At 37.3% G+C, this 22,014-nt stretch overlaps 1 protein-coding gene across 1 annotated transcript; it reads left to right on the top strand.

Moving 5' to 3' along the window:
* The first annotated feature begins 341 nt into the window (after positions 1 to 341).
* On the top strand, positions 342 to 14,346 carry LOC128224944 (sushi, von Willebrand factor type A, EGF and pentraxin domain-containing protein 1-like). The gene is made up of 21 exons (XM_052935053.1): positions 342 to 420; positions 2,003 to 2,257; positions 2,416 to 2,625; positions 2,805 to 3,008; positions 3,354 to 3,520; positions 3,864 to 4,134; positions 4,345 to 4,506; positions 5,102 to 5,266; positions 5,468 to 5,672; positions 5,785 to 5,960; positions 6,374 to 6,538; positions 6,748 to 6,981; positions 7,363 to 7,539; positions 7,839 to 8,051; positions 8,797 to 9,066; positions 9,386 to 9,565; positions 9,817 to 9,972; positions 10,507 to 10,548; positions 12,833 to 12,914; positions 13,346 to 13,423; positions 14,013 to 14,346. Exons 2-21 carry the CDS (start codon positions 2,038 to 2,040, stop codon positions 14,164 to 14,166), a joined length of 3,531 nt encoding a protein of 1,176 aa, XP_052791013.1. The 5' UTR covers positions 342 to 420; positions 2,003 to 2,037; the 3' UTR covers positions 14,167 to 14,346.
* Positions 14,347 to 22,014: the final 7,668 nt, after the last annotated feature.

Here is a 22,014-nt window from a genome sequence, read left to right as displayed (position 1 = left end):
ACAATTAATTCTACAATAAATGAGGGTTTAAAGTAAGTATTTAAATTTTCATTATATTAAGTATAATTGTTCATTTTGAGAAAAAGAATCGAAAAAATAGTATACTAGAGCGATATTGAATTAAGTGATTTGGAATTCTGTTTAATACTTGGCTGTGTTTGTTTTTTATAATACAAATTAACAGATGTGATTAGGAGTCCAACAATTGAAATTTCTGCTTTTTGTATCTCTTTTCAGCAATAAAATGCCCTTCACTTCGACCTTCTATTCATGCAAATGTTTCATGTTCAAAAGAGAACGATTACCAAAGTGCGTGCCATTATAGTTGTAGTGGAGGTTATGGTATATTACCAGGGCATTCACGAGTTCGAACTTGTACCAAAACTGGTGTTTGGACTAGCGGGGAGCCCCAGTGTGTAGGTAGGCATTGTTGAAATTCAAGTATATATATATCCATATTATTTGCATAAGACTACAGAGATGAGCTATCTGGTAGTTATTCACCATGAATATACTTCAGGCAGAGTAAGAAGTTAATAATTCGCTCATAGCCAAGTGAATACAATTCCAGGGACGGCGACCAAGGTGTCTGTATTTTATGTTTCGATACATTTGTTGTTCGCTGCAAAATGTTCATGTAAATATATATCCATAGGCAAAATGAATACGTTTATCAATTCGAATATAAAATATAAATTAAGAGATGATTGTCAGACATTATGCCCCCCCCCCCCTGAGCGCCATGTTGTCAGATTTATTTGGACAATTGAATGAAAAAATGCGCATGGACCTTAGACTAAAGGAGTCATCTACAGTTAAGGCCCAACCTCCTAGTCAAGTTTGATGATCATAGGTCCAGGCTTTGTTGAGATATGGGAGAAGCTTTGTTAACATTTTCTTTTTAAAGGTCACCGTGACCTTGACCTTTGACCCGCTGAAACCCAATATCAAGAGGAATCATCTGCTGGTCAGGCCCAACCTTCGTGTCAAGTTTGATGACCATAGGTCCTGGAATTGTTGAGTTTGTCTTCAAGGTCACTCTGACCTTGACTTTTGACATAATGACCCCAAAGTAAATAGGGGTCATCAACTGATCAGGCCCAAACCACAATTCAAGTTTGAGGGCCATGGGTGCAGGCATTGTTGAGTTATCACTCGGACAACCGTTTATCATTTAAGGTCACTGTGACCTTGACCTTTGGCCTGATGACCCCCAAAATAAAAAGGTATCAACTAGTGGTCAGGCCGAACTTCCAAGTCAATTTTGAGGGCCATGGGTGCAGGCATTGTCGAGTTATTACTCAGACAATTTTTATCATTCAAGGTCAATGTGACCTTGACCTTTGGGTCGATAAACCCAAAAATCAGTAGGTGTCATCTACTGGTCAGACCCAACCTCCAAGACAAGATTGAGGACCATGGGTGCAGGCATTGACAAATTACCAATCGGACAAACTTATATCGTTCAAGGTCACTGTGACCTTGATCTTTGACCTGAAGACCCCTAAAATCAATAGAGGTCATCTTTTGGTTAGGTCCAGCCTCCATGGCAAGTTTGATGACCATATAGGTATATGCATTGTTAATAAATCATTCGGACCAGCTTTGAAATCTTTCTACCATTAAAGGTCTCTGTGACCTTGACCTTTACCCGATGACCCTAGGGATCATCTACTAGTCAGGTTCGGGTTTCTAATATCCTCATGTCAAGTTTGATGACCATACGTCAAGGAATTGTTGAGTTATCACTCGGGCAAGCTTTGGTCTACCGACGGACCGACCAACCGACCGACCTACCGACTGACATGTGCAAAGCAAAATACCCCTCTTCTTTGAAGGGGAGCATTAAAAATGCAAATGTAATCAGAAATAACTTATAATTACTTGATATTACGGAAACGAAACTAAACGCATGAAATTTTATTCCGGGTTAAATTTTGGCCAACTATTCAAAGGTTTCGAGAATACATACAAATGTGTCACTTATTCATATATCCTTTAGATATAACGTCCCCAACGTACACAAACTGTCCCGCGATGGTTACGGTATATGCGGATGAATCCAAACACACGGGTACTCCTAGATGGAACGATCCAAAGTTTACGGACAATGAGGGTATCGGAGGTGTAAACTCAGAGCAAGTACAAGGGCCAAGGTCGGCTACAGAACTGGGCGTAGGCGACTACACTGCTGTATACGAAGCTTCAGACAGAGCCGGCAATACGGCTAGATGCGAGTTTACAGTCGTTGTAAAACGTAATGTATAATAAAGTATGTTAACATGTATGTGTCGAGGAATAAAGGATGTGCTAAACGATTGTCTTACTGTATGTACTTACATATAATCACATTTGTGCATATTCAGCATTTTGATATTATTTTGTTTTATCTGCAATAATTTATTAATGTTTTAGAGATAACATGTCAGTCTGTGTACCCAAGACCTTATACGTCGCTTATTTGCCCCAGTGGAAAGATATACGGGTCATCATGTTTCTTCTCTTGTGCGAATGGAACTGAGCTTACAGGACCTGGAGAAATTAAGTGCGAAAAGTTTGAAAATGGTCAAACCAGCCTTGCTTATGGTCTTTGGTCATTTGGAACAACGCAACCATTCTGCGAACGTAATTGACTTTACCTGTCATTACCATATTGTTTTTATACATTAGAGCTTAGCGTATGAACAAAACTCACTGTTCTTATATCTTCTTTCAATTGTTCCAAGATAAAAGGTTTAGTTATCTAGATCTTCACCATAGTGCGAATTTTTATATGCAAGAAGGTTTCTTGTATTTTCATAAAGTGACGGATACATGCCAAAAGCCTGACCCTCCGGAAAATGGCGCACTGGCTTGCGATACTTGGGCAGGCGGGAAATATTGCATTGTTCAGTGCAGAGAAGGTTTCGTCATTGAAGACAATACCTTTGAAAGTCTATTGACGTGCAGTGATCATAGTGGAACGTTTTCGGGAATTGGAGAAGATCAGATTATACCAAGTTGCACAGGTAGTTTTTCGTCTTAAATGTGGAATAATTTGAATGTAAATGACTTATCACATTATATATTGAATGTATGCTCGAAAAGTAAATAACTTCGTACCGTCCAAACTCTTTAGAATTTGAAATAATTTGTCATTCGTAATAGGTGTCTAGTTCAAATGACAAAAAATGCTTCTATTTTAACGAATTTCGTTAATGAAAAACGGAATGCGCAAATAGACTCAAGTCAATGTTATGATTATTGGATGTCGTATTAACATGAACAACGGACAGATCAACATACGCTATGGAAATCACTTTGCCGGCAGTATTATATAGTATACATTTTACCCCCTAAGGCTTTCACTTCAGTGGAGTCATCAAACCCATTTTTCGACTACAAGATTGAGGAATTCTACTACTTCGATGGAAATTGCATCACATCGACAAAAGAAATACAGGAACACTTCATTGAAGTATTGCTAGCTGTGCTAGGAAACGTTTGTTCAGCAAATGTCTGTGATGTCGAGAGTGTTGAGGTAGAAGGTTTAAATCTTTTAAGACTTAGGAAATCATTTTTGTGATGAAAGTCATACTGAGAGAAAATAACCTTTTTTCGATCGTTTTTAAGTTGATATTAATTGAAATTCTGAAACATGTTCTGGCTTTAAAATAGTACCGTGAATATCGATGTAGTTTTTACTGGAGGTACATGAGTCCGCTTCTCTCTAATGCGGTCTTGAACACCACAATTGACACGTTCACTGGCCTCTAAATAAAAGGACATTAGATATGACAGCTTTGTTAGCATACTACTGCCTTAACAGTCTATAACAATAATATTGGATACCACAGAAACTATTCGTAGTTTGCTTATTGCAGGTTATATGTCCAGATTCAGACGAAGCTAGAAGAAGGCGTTCTTCAGACTCAGCAACAGTCATTGTGTGTGACCTTGCTGTATCCTTACGACAAAATAGCCAATCAAATGTGGAAACCGCTTTTGATATCAAGACTAAACTTTTCGAAGGCAGCCCAAACAAAGGCCTAAATATTAGTTCAGGTTCTCTGATATTTGAAGGAAGGACGGTTTCCAATCCTGAATTATCATGTCCTTTGGGCTCATATAAAGACAATTTTACCCTAACATGTGGTGAGTGATTTTGTTTAACGTTCAAACGTTATTATGTTGATTTGTGGTGATGATGTTTAAACATACACTATTTTTAATGAACATAAGCTTAATGTTTTACATTATAATGATGATGTCATAGAATGTCTCTTGAGCGTGTACTCGTTTCATCGCTATGTGTTTCGGGATAATTCAGCATAAAAGTGTTTACTTTCTTTTTATTAAATACAGTTGAGTGTAGAAGAGGGACGTTTCACAGACCTGAAAACAACCGATGTGAAATCTGTCCTCGCGGCATGTTTCAGCCATTGCCAGGGCAAACTAAGTGTGATTATTGTCCTCTTAACAAAACAACAGAAAGGATGGGAGCTGTGCACTTCGACGAGTGTATTGGTATGATGATTGTTCTTAACTAAATTCTAATAAACAATAATAATATACTTTACCAGAAGCCATAATTTATCAATCACATTTTAAATGACAAATGAAAGGATGTTAAGTTGCATATATTTGTAAAATACATCCCATTTACAAGTAATCAAAGCCCATTATTCTACAGACCTATTAAATAATATATGTGGTTAAATACAATAGTAAAATAAATCATAAAATTTAACGTAAAAAGCCAACCAGGAAAAGGCTTACAAACCTTATTAAAGTAATATTGTCGAAAGGAAATAAGGGTTATATCTGGCTTCCTATCAATGAATCTTTCCGCGGAGTTTGTGATTGTCATGATTTAATATTATAATGAGAACTACAGGGAAAAGCCTAGTAATTCATTTAACAAAGACCCTGTTGAATTGAATATTCAAACACACCCAAATATATCAGGTTTAACACTTATTATATGCACATGGAAACAGGTCATGCTTTAAACGAAAGCTTATTTTTGTAGGCACGTTTTACCTATACCTCTAAACGTTTTAGACGAACGTAAAACTATCAACAGGAAAAACATAATCACACTCTGATTTACTCCTTACAGATGCTTGTCCGCTGGGATATGTCTCAGCCAACGGGGCTCCTCCATGTTCTCCATGCGACACAGGCAACTTTGCGTCCACCTTTGGTTCTGTAGACTGCTCAGTCTGTCCTGGACCCAAAACAACCAAACCTGGTGAAATAGCAATATCTGCTGATGATTGTTATGGTACTGATTTTGGTATCATTCTTGAAATGTATAATGTATATGTTAAATATGACTGTTATTCGATAGCATTGGTATTCTGCGTTCGAATGTGATGGATGCAAATAGATGGAAATAGTATGAGATAGAAGTGATATAAATGCTTATTCGTTGTCAACTAAATACACATCATTGCTTATTTCATAATTGTCATATTTCCATTAGATTTCGACCTTCACTTTCCATCGGATTCCGTTCAGAGTGCTGATGCTACGACCAAGCAAGAAGTAATTGTTGGAACAAATATTTATCTCCGTTTCTGGTTAAAGTGTTCAACCTGCCACAATATATTTAAAATATATGGAGAAAATGATGAAACGATAGCCTTTCTGGGACATGCAAATAACACTGTTGAACTGAAGTGGAAAGGGTATGAATTTCTGTTGACATATGTGCATTATTTATATATTCGTACGGCATAATCATACAAAAAATAGGACAGTATGAAAATTACATAACTAAATTACCATTCATTGATTTAGCTGTGTATTCATGGAGCATTTAGAATCATCCGAATTCACCAAACAGTGGCAAAACCTGGTCCTTGAAGTAAACGAAGATGCACTGACACTAATCTTGAACGCACACCCGATAATATCAGGGCTGAACTGCTCTACCTCACACGTGGCAGCTACGAATTTGACTCTACAAGTAGGAGGTAAAATTAATTGAGTAAAAAAATGTACTAGTTTGTATACTAGTAATCCAACTCATTCAAAGTGCATCTTAGTTTTATCATAATTTAGTGAGAGAAAAAAACACTTACTGTGATATTGTGCCTTAACATATATTGACCAAATGCACTTAATTAACGGGCCAACATCTGTTAACTAATGTTTCTAAACTTTCTTGTCCGTTTTTTTTGTCTTTTGAATTGCTGTGTTTTTGTACAATCCAGGAAGAGACGAGATGTTTCCTTCAACCATTGTACAATTCTATTATTAGTGACAATGATAAGAGAATCCAGACTGATCGCTGAGTTTAAAATTCTAATTCTGTTTAAAAACAAACAACTATTGAATACATTTCTCATGAAACCATCCTGCTTATTTATGTTTTCTTTAATACAAGGCGACGGTTTTAGTGGACGATTGACCTCCTTTAACGTTTGGGACTACAAACCCATTAGTGGAGATAACAGAAACTGCTTCTCGGAAAATGAAGGAAACATCTTTTCTTGGAAACAGTTTGCTGATGCAGAGGGTCATTTTGCTGTCACGAATAGTCAGTGCGACGGTAAGTGTTGACATACCAAACTATGTGTCATTTATCTTATTTCTGGGTGACATAAAATTATGTTCATTCGTTTTAGCATTATACGACCACACTATAAAAGCTGTATTAACCAACATAACCATGCGGCGTGAAGAGCTAAAAAGCATGATTTATACAAAGGACACGATTGACATTAGTCTAATGTGTTTTTCTTTGTCAAATAATTACAGACTACGATAACTGTCAAAGTGAACCATGTTTAAACGGGGGATCCTGTTACGACCGGATCAATTTATTCACTTGTGCATGTATAAGAGGTTTCGACGGAGTGACATGCGAACAGAACATTGATGATTGCGATATGAATTCCTGCCAAAATGAAGCTACATGTGTAGACGGGATTGACACATACACATGTAGTTGTGGTGTCCATTACACAGGCGATTTTTGTGAAATTTTGGTCGGTGAGTATAATATTTAAATGAAAGCTATAACTTTATTGCTTTAATATAGTTCAAGTCGTAAATGTTTCAACTGATCTGTGTAAATATGGACGCGGCATATCTACTGTATTGTATGGTAAAAAACCTGATCAGACAAACACAGGTGATAAGAGTTTTCAATAGCGAAACTACGAGTAGATGCGGTAAAATTATGAAATAGGTTCAAGAACTACTAACAAATGTTGATTTTACCAACAAAGATATGCTATGCTTGCAAAGGATGTCATTTCCAGATTTAACTTACATATACATTAGTAACCATATAAACCAAACATTCTACATTACTATGGCGTTAACATTCAAAGAAGCAAATACGTTAGTTTTCTACTGAATATTCTACAGTGAATGGATCGTGGTCGGCCTGGGGTGATTGGGGAGAATGTTCAGTAACCTGCGGTAGCGGACAACGTTCACGTTACCGTCAGTGTGACAATCCAGTACCGGCAAATGGCGGCTTTGACTGTGTCGGTGAGAATAAGGAAGTGGGGCCATGTGCTTTGCCTGATGACTGCATTAACGGTAAATTTGTGTTTTTTAAGAAAGCATTCTAAGAAAAACTTCATTTACGGTTAAATACAATCTTTTTTGACGACAAGATTATAGTCACTTAAACATTGTCACTAAAGGGTGAAGATGAATATATTCAAATGCTACCACATTTAGAAAACCAGAAGTTCCACAAACTGCGTGTATAATATTTTGGTACATGTTTGGTGCTCACTATGGGAAAGATATTGCGCAAATAAATACGCTCCATATATGTCCGTAGTTAGACCCGGACATTGCCAATCTGCATTTTATATTTTGTTTTACAACAGAATGTAACGAGGACCCTGAAGATCCGGAGAATGGCGCGTTAAATTGCTCATGGACAAGCAAGGAAACCAAGGAGTGCTTTCCCTTTTGCCAGGAGGGTTTTGCCTTTGATTCCGATGAATTCATAGATCATATTGAGTGTGGACCAAACACAGGATTTACCTGGAATATACGGAATGAAGATAATCCGAAGGCACAAATACCATCTTGTACAGGTACATTAGGTTTATCTTATTTTATGTTTCCTTGCGAAAAACATTATAAGTAAACATGCATTTAAACAAACACAAGCAAACCATACAAAAAAAAACAAACAATTTCAGCCGTCTCGGTCCGTGTTCAGTTATACATATTTCCTATATTTTTACAAGTAATGTTGTCATCGGGTGATGACTATTATAGCTGGTCCATGACCTACTTTGATCATTTAAACAAGGTGAATGCATGTATATGTAGTTCCGATGAAACACTTTCGTATAACATTTCCTTATTTTTTATTTGTAGAAGAGTGTTAAGGCGTTATCTCGTATTCCTCTTTTATGCAGCTATATGTTAATCGACACACAAAAAAATCGTGCACAGAAATAACAAGTTTAAACAATATGTTAAGAATCTAATATATAGCAATACGCATTCACTATTACTTTATAAGATACTATGAAATACAAGGCTTGTGTCCGCAAATAATATATTATCTATCACAAACTAAATTCCTCTTGAAAATAAATAGTTAAACAGAATTATCATCAGTTGGTGATTTCGTCTATATTTTCATTACCTACTTTATAATCTAAAACAATTCATGGCTGTTTATGTAGTTCCAATAGAACATATTCAGCTTTAAATGCACGACCACGACAAATCATGTAAAGTAATCCAATTATACACTACGTCATTTCTTATTAAACAGTATGTACAAAATGAACTCTTTATGAATTATACGCAACATCTGAATTTCAGAAGCCAAACTTGCTGAGGATAACATAATGGTGTATGCTGGTGAATATGAAATTGTAAATGGCGACCCCAGCAGTGCCGGCAGCAGCAGCTTAAGACATGCAGTTAAACTGAAAGTAGAGAACCTTGTTGAGGAGTTAGAGTGTGTGGCATCAGGAACTTGCAACTTCAAAGGTTTAGAAGTAGTATCAGAGACGGATACGGCATCTATCAGAAAGAGGTCATTGACAGGCATAATGTTTGTGTTAAGGCTTTCGTGTTCGCCAAATGCAGGTAAGTAATTTTATTGATAAAATTAAAATGAAATGACACGACCTTTTAAAAGTGAAACTTTTTTGAAGATTAACCCAATGACTTTAATACCAAACGGTCATCAAACAAATCCTAAGGAATTTTCGATATAAATTTAACATACATGTGTGTGTACATGGCTTTATCATAAAGCATAAGGATTAACACGTAAAGAGGTTCGTTGAAAAAGATAAGGGAAACCGGTTTGGAGCATGAGTTGCATTTGTTGGTAAAAGACTTGATACTGTTTTCTTTCTTTGCAACAACTCTTTTATTTACTGCACGTTTTAACTTTTTTTAGAATTTCGGGAATGCTACGATATCTTAGAACAAGCTTATTACACTCTTCAAAATTACGTCAATCAGACGTTGTTTACAGTCAACGTTAATGGAGTTACGTTAGACATAGTACACAATGGAACGTTTGTAGACGGTGAAGTGAACTGTTCACCTGGCACCGTACAGATTGACTACTTCTGTGGTAAAATTACAACTTTTCTCAAAGTTTTAACGACACCATGCTTTTAGTGTGTAAATGGCTGCATACAAGTTGTTTTAAGGGAACGATTAATGAAACCAAAATCAAATAAAATGGCGAGGGTTTTTATGGTTCAGAAAATTTCTTTTCAGTAGTTTGCTTAAACTTAACACTTCTTAATACGTATTACACAGAAAAGGGTTATCAATTATCGGAGCTAGTTTTCCAAACATTACAATTGGTGTCAATTTCAGTGCCCTGCGGGTCAGGAAACTATCCCGAGGGTTTCTTCTGTGAGCGTTGCCCACGTGGAACGTACCAGGATGAGATTGGAAAGTTGGACTGTAAGCCTTGTCCCGATAGCTGGACGACTGCTGGGATGCAAACTAGACACGTCTCACTTTGCAACGGTAAACCAAATATGCATTCTAAGTGAAAAGGCGGGGGAAGGGAAGGTCAAAGTAGTGGAACACTCTCAGAATGGATTGTGATGCGAGGATTATTTTAAGTAATTGATTAAAACATTCCGTCGGAAGCATAAAGTATATACAAAGTATCGACACACTCGTATCGGTTTTATTTGTTCATTGACAGTTATAAGAAGTGCAATATCGTTAATGCTCATATTCATTGGACTATTTTTAAGATACTTGACATATCCGTTGGTCCCAAAGGAACAAAAGAAAGCACTGAAAACTTGATAAGCTGTTTCTGTAACTAGGTCTGAGCCGTGATCCAATAAATAAACACGTAATGAATTTGCTCGAAATTCATTTTTTTGCCAAGAGCAATATAATATTATTTCAAAAAGGTCTCTGATATGTATGCCTTTGTATTTGACTATGTAATGTATTTGCTTGAGTATTCATATTGTCTATGTCTTTGTAATAGCTTATTGTTTTTTACATTTTGAGCTAACATTTATATGTTTTACGTTATTTTAGTGCCACTGGAAAAGACTACATATCGTGGAAAACCTTTAATATGTAAGTGCATTTCAGTTTCTCTGATAAGTGATTACGTAAAATTCAATGGCTGCAATGGCCAAAACCTTTACCTTTAACACAACCGTATACATTTGTGTTTAAACCAAAGTTTTTATTTTATTAATTGCCATTAACACCTGAAGGCAATGCAATACAAAGCTTATGTAAAACAACTAGATTAAACAATAAGTACTTGCATAGTTTGCATGTATGGGATCATTACTCATTCACAATTTGAATAACAATTAAAGTAGGCTTGGAGTGAGGTTTGTGCACGTAAATTTGCTTTACTGACCGTCCCAAGGCTGTACCTAACACTCCTTGATAAACACACCTAGTTTGTAAATAGTATGTCGCTCGTTTAGTATCTACTGAGTGACCTGGATCCTTATGTCTCTGGTTGAGTGTCTACTGAGTGACTTGATCCTTAAGTCTCTGGTTGAGTGTCTACTGGGTGATTTGATCCTTATGTCTCTCGTTGCGCGTCTTCAGGGCGTCACATTGATCATTATAGCTCTCGTTGAGTGTCTACTTGGTGTCGCATTAATTCGTATGCCTCTTGTTGAATGTAAACTAGGCGAACTTGATCCGTATATCTCTCGTTGAGGGACCTTGATCCTTATGGCTCTCGTTAAGTATCTACTAGGCGACCTTGCTCCGTATGTAACTTGTTGAATGTCTAATGGGCGACCTTGATCCGTATGTCTGTCGTTGAGTGTCTACTTGGCGACCATGATCCGTATGTCTGTCGTTGAGTGTGTACTTGGTGACCCTGATCCGTATGTCTCCCGTTGAGTGTCTACTGGGCGACCTTGATCCATATGTCTGTCGTTGAGTGTCTACTGGGCGACCTTGCTCCGTGTGTCTCTCGTTAATTGTCTATTGGGCGCCCTTGCTCCGTATGTCTCCCGTTGAGTGTCTACTGGGCGACCTTGATCCGTATGTCTGTCGTTGAGTGTCTACTGGGCGACCTTGACCCGTATGTCTCCTGTTGAGTGTCTACTGGGCGCCCTTGATCAGTATGTCTGTCGTTGAGTGTCTACTGGGCGACCTTGATCCGTATGTCTGTCGTTGAGTGTCTACTGGACGCCCTTGATCCATATGTCTGTCGTTGTGTGTCCACTGGGCGACCTTGATCCGTATGTCTCTCGTAAGTGTCTACTGGGCGATCTTGCTCCGTATGTCTCCCGTTGAGTGTCTACTGTGCGACCTTGCTCCGTTTGTCTGTCGTTGAGTGTCTACTGGGCGACCTTGATCCGTATGTCTGTCGTTGAGCGTCTAGTGGGCGACCTTGATCCGTATGTCTGTCGTTGTGTGTCTACTGGGCGACCTTGCTCCTTATGTCTCACGTTGAGTGTATACTGGGCGCCCTTGCTCCGTACGTTTCCCGTTCAGTGTCTACTGGGCGCCCTTGCTCCTTATGTCTCCCGTTGAGTGTGTACTGGGCGACCTTGCTCCGTATGTCTCTCGTTAATTGTCTACTGGGCGCCCTTGCTCCGTATGTCTCCTGTTGAGTGTCTACTGGGCGACCTTGCTCCTCATGTCTCACGTCGAGTGTCTACTGGGCGCCCTTGCTCCGTATGTCTCCCGTTAAGTGTCTACTGCGTGCCCTTGCTCCGTATGTCTCCCGTTGAGTGTGTACTGGGCGGCCTTGATCCGTATGTTTCCCGTTGAGTGTCTAGTGGGCGACCTTGATCCGTATGTCTGTCGTTGAGTGTCCACTGGGCGACCTTGCTCCATAATTCTTTCGTTGAGTGTCTACTGGGCGACCTTGCTCCGTATGTCTCCCGTTGAGTGTATACTGGGCGACCTTGATCCGTATGTCTGTCGTTATGTGTCTACTGGACGACCTTGGTCCGTATGTCTCCCGTTAAGTGTCTACTGGACGACCTTGATCCGTATGTCTCCCGTTGAGTGTCTACTTGGCGACCTTGATCCGTATGATTCCCGTTGAGTGTCTACTGGGCAACCTTGCTCCATAATTCGTTCGTTGAGTGTCTACAGGGCGAACTTGATGCATATGTTTCTCGTTTAACGTCTAACTAGGCGACCTTGATCCGTGTGCCTCTCGTGGAGTGATTACTGAACAACCTAGAGCCACATGTCTCCCGTTGAGCACTCGTTGAGTGTCTACTATAATATCTGGATCCGTACGCCCTTCACAGGATCTTCATTATACATTTAGCTACTTTGTTCGATGTTGTATCTGTTATTGTACCAATTGTTTCACCAAATTTTACTAAATGAATAAAATTGTGTTCATTTTCTTATTTATTTGTTTCAGATATCTTGATAATTTCGGCGTCGGTTGCGAGTTTTTCAGTTGTGGTTTTAATTGGAGTTTGGTGTTATTGTAAATTGGGAAAGTAAGTTCTTAATAAGTTTTTTACTTTGAAAAATACGATTCTTATCTGCATCCGAAAATACTAAACAACTTTAGATTACTTTTTATTTCCTGCCTTCGGACAATTTCGCAAGCTTTTTAATTAGCGACACGATCAAAGTACTATCATTATCTCTCGATTCAATACAAACAGTATAACAAAACACTACTGTTGTTTTATTTGTTAGTAATAGCTATCTTTTATGCTTTATCAAAAGTAAGAAACAATCGGTTGTCCAAATTAAAAAGCTTTATGTTAAATGATACCAAAAATTCTAAAACCTATCCAAGTTGCTACGGTAGTCCTTGTCTTGTGCCTCTGAACAAGGATAATGTTTTAATTTTCGACTTCATGGCTTGTCCCTGTAGTTATCGTTGTGTAATTGATAATGATAAATTTTATTTCTTCAACAGATGCAATAAGTACGATGGAAAACGACCAAATAAAGTCGGTGACTATCCACGCAGCAACGGTCATCCCCCAGTGATTGGGTATTGAGTTTAATATTTATGCAAAAAGCTACAGAAACAAGCTCAGTAGCAAAAAGTTTAAACATAAACTTAACCCTTAACTTTTCATGTGCAAGAGGCTAAATAATGATGTTACATGCATACACTTTATAGTTTGAACTTTTATAAAGCTCATAACTAATTTGATACTACACAGATTTACTAAAAATGTATGCATACATAATTAGTCCTTTAATACAGTTTACCTATTTAAACAGAATATGCAAATGAAATTGAGAAACGTGCATATATTGTTAGAAAACAATCATCGCACATGTTACCTGTATTTTATATATATATATATATATATATATATATATATATATATATATATACTTAAAAGCATTAGAATTTAAAAAATATAAGTATAGCTACACTTTGGAAAGGCTACTCTCTGGTTAAAAAAAATAAAACAAGCGTACGGAAATAACAGTCTCTGGGTTATTCAGAATGTCCAAGGGTGGTAATTTTAAATGCAACACTGGAAACTCCACATTAAGTGTTTAAACTGGGACATATTTTTTGCGATATACTAGACGGGAGTTCACATGTTATGTTTGTCTTTTTTCAGGAATATCAAATATGCATGGGGCGAAAGACATCATGGGCATAAAAATGCTGATGTGAATGGACCTAAAAATGACTATGTTGAAAGACTGAATGTGAAAGTCTTGAAGAAAACAGCTGACGTGAAGAACGAATTTCCGCCTCCATATTCAAAATGACATTTTACAATTTCAGACGTCAAAACAACGGGAGATATAAAATCAAAAGTTTGAAAAAGGTGAAGACATAAACTCAAAAGCTTTTCAGAAAAAAGCTTCATAAGGAAAGCATTGGAGGCTGTTAAAGGGACTGAACGAATTTCACAATAGAAATAACGTGATTATGTTTCATATATCCAAACCTATTTTTGGTCATATATTATAATAAAAATACGTCAAATCTAATATTTATATGATTTTTAAAAGCGTTTTATTGGTCCAAGGAATTGTAATCGACGACATTTCATTAAAAATCCATCACCATTTTATTCGACCCCATCCTTTGTATCGTTGAATTAAAACAACAAATTGAATGTGAAGCTCGAAAGAGAGATCTAATTTTATTATGAGACTTGTGAATTCATAGTATTTGTTTGGATCCCCTGCTGTTTTCGGTTAGAGACAAGTTAATTTCATCGATAGAAGTTGTTTTACAATCATGTCAAGTATCGCGCATATTCGATAATGAAATATTTACGAGATTTAGTTTATCAATACCGTTTTGGCACAACTCTGGGTTGTGTCCCAGGGCATCAGTTGATACCAAATTGGAAGCGGGTTTGATTGAGTACGACCCAATTCACTAGAGGACTGCATCCTGGGTATTGTTTAAACGTCAATATGTTAAGAATAATAATAATGTATTGCCAAAACTCTTAAAGCGTTGAAATGCTGTCGGCCTTCACCGTCTTGTGAGTGTAGTCATGTAATGCCGAATGGAACAGAAAGTGTGTAAAGATTTCTCAGTGTGTCTCAGTAATTTCAGCTCAGAGTCTTAAGCAAGATGCATGTGCATATTTGTAAACAACTGATATAGATATCTTTATTTTGTCCACAAGTGACACTTTATTTAAAACATGTACGTTCATAAGATTGCAACGTTAATGTGACTTTGAAAGCAAGTCAAAAAATCTTGTTGGAGAACTTACAAACACCGACGAAATACAACGCCTAGGTTCTTTATTATCACACTTGCAATAGGACACATATGTTCTGTTTAACTGTAATACCATTGACATTTTTGAAGTAACCTAAGACGATATTGTGACCTACGAATTTTTGATGAAATGCAATTTGCAGTTATCTGTGTTTCTAATGGTGATCATTTCCATTGATAGATACCTATGTATATGCCACCCCTTTACAAGTTTGATCAATACCTTTAGAATAAAAGTCATAGTGGTTTGCCTGTTGTCTGTTATAACTGTTTGGGCATTCTATCTGCCTTGAATTACAAGTTTGTAGGCAACACAAGGTCTGCGAAGCGCATCCCATCGTCTATGTCTGAACAATACAACCATACGACTCTTTTCTTCGCAGACATCACCATTGTTGAATATTTCGTTGTATCAAGTCGAATCAGGGAACAACGTTATTGTATCGGGCTCATACAGAAGTGAACACGAACGAGGCAGTCATTGCCAACCAAATTCTGAAAGTTTGGAGATGTATAAATCTGTGTCATATGCTTATGCAAGCACATTGCTGATATCAGTCGTTAGAGTGCTTGTGTTCTATGGATGTATATTATGTTTTGTACGCAAATATATGTCTCGAAATAAAAAGATATTCCAGAATGTTTGTAACATTGAACGTGTAAGTTATTTGTTAAATATGGTTTTAGAACTTCAACGATATATTTAAACAAAACGAATACAATTTTTTATCCGAACGTCTGTTAACGAGTTTTGCAAATAATCAAAATGTTGAATGTCAGACCGTGTTAAAGGCGCTATTTATAAAACCCTTTAATTATCATGCTAGCGGGGAAAAAGAAATAGTACGAAATCTGTCCAAAATAACGACTGGCTTTTCGATGATTTCGTGCCGTTAACTTCACTCATCCTAAACATAATTTTAAATGTGTTTTTTTTTGTGTGGGGTGGGGGACTTCAATGCATATGATAATTTTCAAAATTAAGACGTTAAGAAAATGCTTTTCCCGGGATAATTTAAGAACTTGAATATTTGTGCACGTAAACTGTCTTTATTCGGCTAGTATATATAAGAATGAACCGTTTGTATATGTTTCAGTGTGTAGTGTGTACTCAGTAATTGCACTCTGACCGACAGCAACCCAAACAACAACATCAGAACAGCTGCTATGTTGTTTCTTCTTCTGTTGTGTTTATCATAACCATTCTCCCAACTTTACTTATGAGCTTCAGTGTCATAAAAACTGATATAATCATATAACATGTGTACCTCATCAACCATGCATCTTATCCATTCATTTATGTAATCATGAGTACAGCCTTTCGCCGTGATTCTAAAACGGCTTTTGAAGACCCCTGTTGTAAGCAGTAATACGCTGTAAGCTCCAGAATAAAGATATTTTGAAACATGTAAGAGTTCTGTTTTCTTTGTGATTGACACTACGTCAAGTGAACAAATGCACATTATACTTTATAAATAGCACCCAAATACCTTAAAGTGGGGGAGTAAATGTCGCATATATGTCAGCTTCTGCAGAAGTCGGGACCGGTTTTGGTCTTTAGTCGGCCTTGTTCCCGATGTAAGGCTACCGTCGAGGCGCCTGGGACGTAATTTGGTCACCGGTTTCTTACGTCGGTATACGTAAGTGTATCCAAAACGTTTCAATAAGGGCTCACAAACCTCATAATGGGGAGTTAATGTCGCAGATATCTCAAGATACGCGCATGCGCGGGACTGGTTTTGTTCTTAAGTTGGCTCGGTTCCCGACAGAAGCGTCGCGACAGTCGCGGTGCCTCTGACGTAAATGCGTGAACGGTTTCTCCTTTACGTTAAAAATGGCGCCGGAATATTTTAATATAGGGGAGTTCATATTTCATTTATCTCGGCATTCGTGCATGCGCGGAGATCGGGACGTTTTTAATTTTCATTAGATCGCTGTTCCCGTCGTAACGCCACCGTCGGGCGCCTAAGACGTAATTAGGTCACTGGTTCTGATGTCGGCAAGTTTCTTAGAAACGTTACATTTAGATTGGGTCACCAAGACCTTATAATGGGGAGTAAATGTCGCAGATATATCAGTATTCGCGCATTTTGTTCTTTAGGTGGCCCGGTTCCCGACTAAACACGACCGTCGAGGCACCTGTGATGTAATTGCGGTTTCAGACAAGCTTCTACTTTACGTTAAAAATTGCGCCAAAATACCTTATGATGGGGAAGTTTATGTCACAGTTATCTCAGCATCCGCGCATGCGCGGAAATCGGGGCGGTTTTGTTCTGTTCCCGACATTACGCCACCGTCGAGGCGCATTGGAAGCAATTTGGGCACCGGTTTCTGATGTCGGCAAGTGTCTCCAAAACGTTACTTTTCGATTGGGCCCCCAAACCTTATAATGGGGAGTTAATATCGCAGATATCTCAGAATCCGCGCATGCGAGGAAGTAGGGACTTATTTTGTTCTTTAGTTTGCTTGGTTTCCGAAGGAACACGACCATCGCGGCACCTCTGACGTAATTGCGTCACCGGCTTCAGACGTCAACAAGTTAATCCATTACGTTAGAAATGATGCCAAAATACCTTAAGATGGTGGAGTTAATGTCGCAGATGCCTCAGCAACCACGCATGCGCAGAAGTCGGGACCGGTTTTGTTTTTTAGGTGGCCCTGTTTCCGACGTAACGATCATTTAGAAGGCTTTTTTATAAATATGAAATGTAAGTCTATATTTCATCGCTTAAGTACTAAAGTTAGGCTATCATACTCTAGAATGATGTATTTTAAACACATGTTAAACATACGTTTAATATAATAACACAAAATTGTCACTTATTTATAAGGCTTCAACCATCAAAATGAAAAACTGTATATTTTGCAATAATCCACAATGCTTTGAATGGCTTCTATTAATGTCACAGTAGAGCTATTTCATATATAATTTCAACAGAGCATGCAACACTTGCAGATTAAAGAAAGATGCAGAAATGAGTTGCCATGAAAGGAGCAAACGTTAGCATAAAAACATATAAATATGTATGTATATAATTTAAATCATAATGTTTACTTATTATAAGATGAACAATTTAGATTACAAAATCTAAAATTTATAGCATTGAATGAACATGTGTGAAACTATATACACATGTTTATATATATAGTTACTGTGTTTACCTGTTGTATATTGCTCAGTGTAAGAGCACTTCATAATATGTAAATATATTTGCAAATCTTATATAAAGTATGAAATATAGATTTGATTGACTGAGTGATTGTTTGCCTCATTTTCAATACCTGAAACTTTAGCAATAACTTTATAATTCAGACATTCAATTGACCGATAATATGATTATGTTTTGTAAATAAATAAAAGCCTATGGTTGCATTATGAAATGGATCAACTAACAAACCTCCTCCGAAATAATCGCGACAAGTTGCAATAATTGCTTTGGCGCCTGGTAAATTGCTGATATGATTATACTTGACATTTTCCAATATACAATCTCGTACAGTAGAGTTCGGAGGTTCACCTCATTAGTGATAATGAGTTACAAAAAATGCCTTGTTTTCGGTAACTCATTTACCCTATGAGATTAGCCCCGACGCTTTTCGAGCTTGTGGTGTGTTTTTTATCAATCGTAAATCGATGGCAATCGCAACGTTTAAGCAAATATAAATTAGCTGCAAACGTCTTACCTAATCAAACGAACTGATAGTAAATAAATGTTGTTCACTGTTAGCAGCCTTGCTTGGGGGGTACAATATTACTCTCTCTAACACCAAGCTTATATAGGTATCGCAAACGCCCCGTTCCGACACGAGTGAATAACCAAATTTGTCAAGTATACATCAACATATGCTATTTTAGAGAAATATTTAAAAAGTAGACGTTAATGTGTTTCCGGTGAGAACGGTATCATTCGACCAGAGGGAACATGGCAGGTATATTCCCTTCCATACCTGAAACACATGATTGGTACATTTTGTTTGCATAGAAGATTTTTTTATTTCCTTGTATACAGTTTTGTACATTTCATAGAACCAATCAGCGCATGTTTACTGACGTCATGACGCGCAAATGATTCTAAGATACTAAAATACTTAGAGCATCGCAATTTTGCAGAGTTTGATTATTTCGTAATAGATATTTGATTTCGTTCTTTTGATTTATCATTTTTTAAGTTGCAGAAGTTAGACATCAAAACAGTTTCAATCGGTGCATTGTTCCGTGATTCTTAACTTCCGTAGATCAAATTTCTGGCACTCGTCACATGACTGGACACATGTGTCCAGTAAGCATCAAACCTGTTTAGTCGTTCGTTATCTAATGTACAACCCTTTATACGCTACGTCTGTCATAAAGCTCCTTGCATAAAGACAAAAACCAAATTTTTATTGTTTACGCCTGACAACTTAAGCGAAGCGGCTGCCGCGGGTTCATACTGTCATTAATGGTATTAACAGTATGTTAGTTTCGCAAATGTCAGAACAAATTGCTATTAGCATAATGTTTTATGATGTGTAGCTTTTTTGCTTGAAACACAGCTAAAGTGTACTGAAAAAGGTACGTGTGGTGGTCGCTCATACTTGACATGCTTCAACATAGTATTTGAAAGATGACTGTTTGTTTGCTTTCGTTGTTTTCTGTTTGTGGGATTATTGGAAATACGATTGTTCTTGGAATTTATAGAAGCAGACGACATACTACAGCTAGGTTGTTTATAATCACACTTGCAATAGGAGACATATGTTCTTGTTTAACTGTAATACCATTGACAGTTTTGCAGTTGCTTGATTTTAAATTACGATACGATATTGTGTGCAAGGCCTACGAATTTTTGATAACATGCAATACGCAATTTTCAGTGTTTCTTATGGTGATCATTTCGATTGACAGATATCTATGTATATGCCATCCGCTTACAAGTGTGATCAACACACTTAGAGCGAAGGTTATAGTGATTTGCCTGTTGTCTATTACATTTGTATTTGGCATTCTATCTGCCTGGTGTTTAAAGTTCGTAGAAAATACATGGTCTGCGGAGCCCTCATCATCTTTGTTTGTGGAATACAATCGCACGACAATGTCATCGCTAACATCATCGTTGTGAAATATTTCGTCTTACAAAGAACAAGCATTAGCGCGAGGGAAGGAGGCGGTTACTGACAACCAACTCCTGAAGGTATGGAGATGTATGCATCCGTGTCATATGCTTATGCAAGCACTTATCTGATGTCAGCCGTTACTGTGCTTATGTTCTATGGATGTATATTCTGTTTTATACATAAACATATGTCACGTAATAAGGACGTGTAAGTTATGTGTTGAATATGTTTTTAATAGTTCGTTAAATACAGCCTATATTTTCAGCCAATGAAATAAAAAGGCAGTCATTAAATTTAAATTACTGTATCAGATTTTTCATTTACAATGCGTCAGCCAATGAGGTAGTATTTTAAGCCAGTTAGATGACTTGAAGTGAATTCTTTATGATAAAGAAAGGCTCGTTTGCTTCGCTCACTCCGACCATTGTTTATCAGTTAGAATTACCTTCATGTCATTAGTTTTTATAACGTCCGATAAAAGATGTTTAATATCACACCGTATGACAGACGATATTCATAAATCTCTTTTAATAATATACCAACGGGAAAAGAAACTATGCATAGTACAAAATTCCTGAAAGCATATGATAGTTTTTAGAATGTATAAGAACTTGTATATTAGTGCATGCATAATTTCTTTATTCGGCTAGCATTTATAAGTTAGAACCGTTTGAATTTGTTTTAGAGTGTAGTACGGAGTGTTGACGGACAGAGGGACAATAGGAGCAATATAGCTTCACTCTCACTAAGAGTGACAGACACCAACCTGATTTCCAACATCAGAACGGCCGCAAGGTTGTTTGCTTCTGCTGTTGTGTTTATAATAACCTTTCTTTCAACTCAGTGTAACTGATTTTAATATGACCATTTTCTACATGTACTTCATCAGCAATGCCTCTAATCCATTCATTTATGTATTCATGAGTAGAGACTTTCGACGTGATTTTAAAAATACATTAAAAGCCTCCTGCTGGAAGAAGTAATACTTTGTAAGATAACCATCAATCAGATCTTTCGGCTACACAAAACATATCCATCGTTAAAAAACAACAGCCTCGGTTTAATTGAGATTGTTCGTGAACCGCAGATATGGTTCAGGCTTCATCGCAGATACGGCTCAGGCGTTTACATACGACGATACGGCAGTTCGCAGATACGGCCAAAGCGGTACCATTCGACGATACAGCCATTCGCGGATATGGTGCAGGCGTATCTATAAGACGATGCGGCCAAGTTGAACTTATGCGCCTTTACAGCTCATTTAAATAAGTACTAAGTTATTTTAATTAATATTTTATTGTTGTGTATTATGTTTTGATTAGCTCAACTGTTCACGAAGTGCTAAATGTGAGCTATTGTGATCGCCAAATGTCCTGCGCCAGTTCTCTGAAACTGCAAGGACATAGAGTTCGGACATCCATTATTATTTTAAAAAATAATTTATTTTAGGTACCTAATTTTCGGACACCCAAAGGACATCGATTGTAACTTTTACAATTTAATAGTTGGTTCATTTTCCTCTGTATTGCTATATACTTTTGTGCAAGTTGACCCCCTTAAAATTCCTTCGTAACCACCTACTTTCTAAGCAATCTACATCTTTAATAACCACCGACTGTTTTAATCAGGTGAGCAACAAAGGCCATTTTGGAGCTCTTGTTTTTAATCTTACACGTGCATGTACTTGTGAAATTGAATGATGATTAACTTAGATTAAGCTTCAAAGCTTCCTTCTCAATTTAGCCGTGATTATTTTGTTTTGTGAATTTCTGGAAAGT

This window comes from Mya arenaria, chromosome 17 (assembly GCF_026914265.1).
Source record: "Mya arenaria isolate MELC-2E11 chromosome 17, ASM2691426v1".
Classification (NCBI taxonomy): Eukaryota; Metazoa; Mollusca; class Bivalvia; order Myida; family Myidae; genus Mya; species Mya arenaria.
Note: the sequence above shows the minus strand (reverse complement) of the source record. Positions and strands in the feature narration are given on the sequence as shown.

Coding starts and splice junctions, on each gene's coding strand:
- LOC128224944 (XM_052935053.1), top strand. CDS start 2,038: ATGGTTACGGTATATGCGGATGAATCCAAACACACGGGTACTCCTAGA. Junction 2,258..2,415: donor GTTTACAGTCGTTGTAAAAC/GTAATGTATAAT, acceptor TTAATGTTTTAG/AGATAACATGTCAGTCTGTG. Junction 3,521..3,863: donor GTGATGTCGAGAGTGTTGAG/GTAGAAGGTTTA, acceptor TGCTTATTGCAG/GTTATATGTCCAGATTCAGA.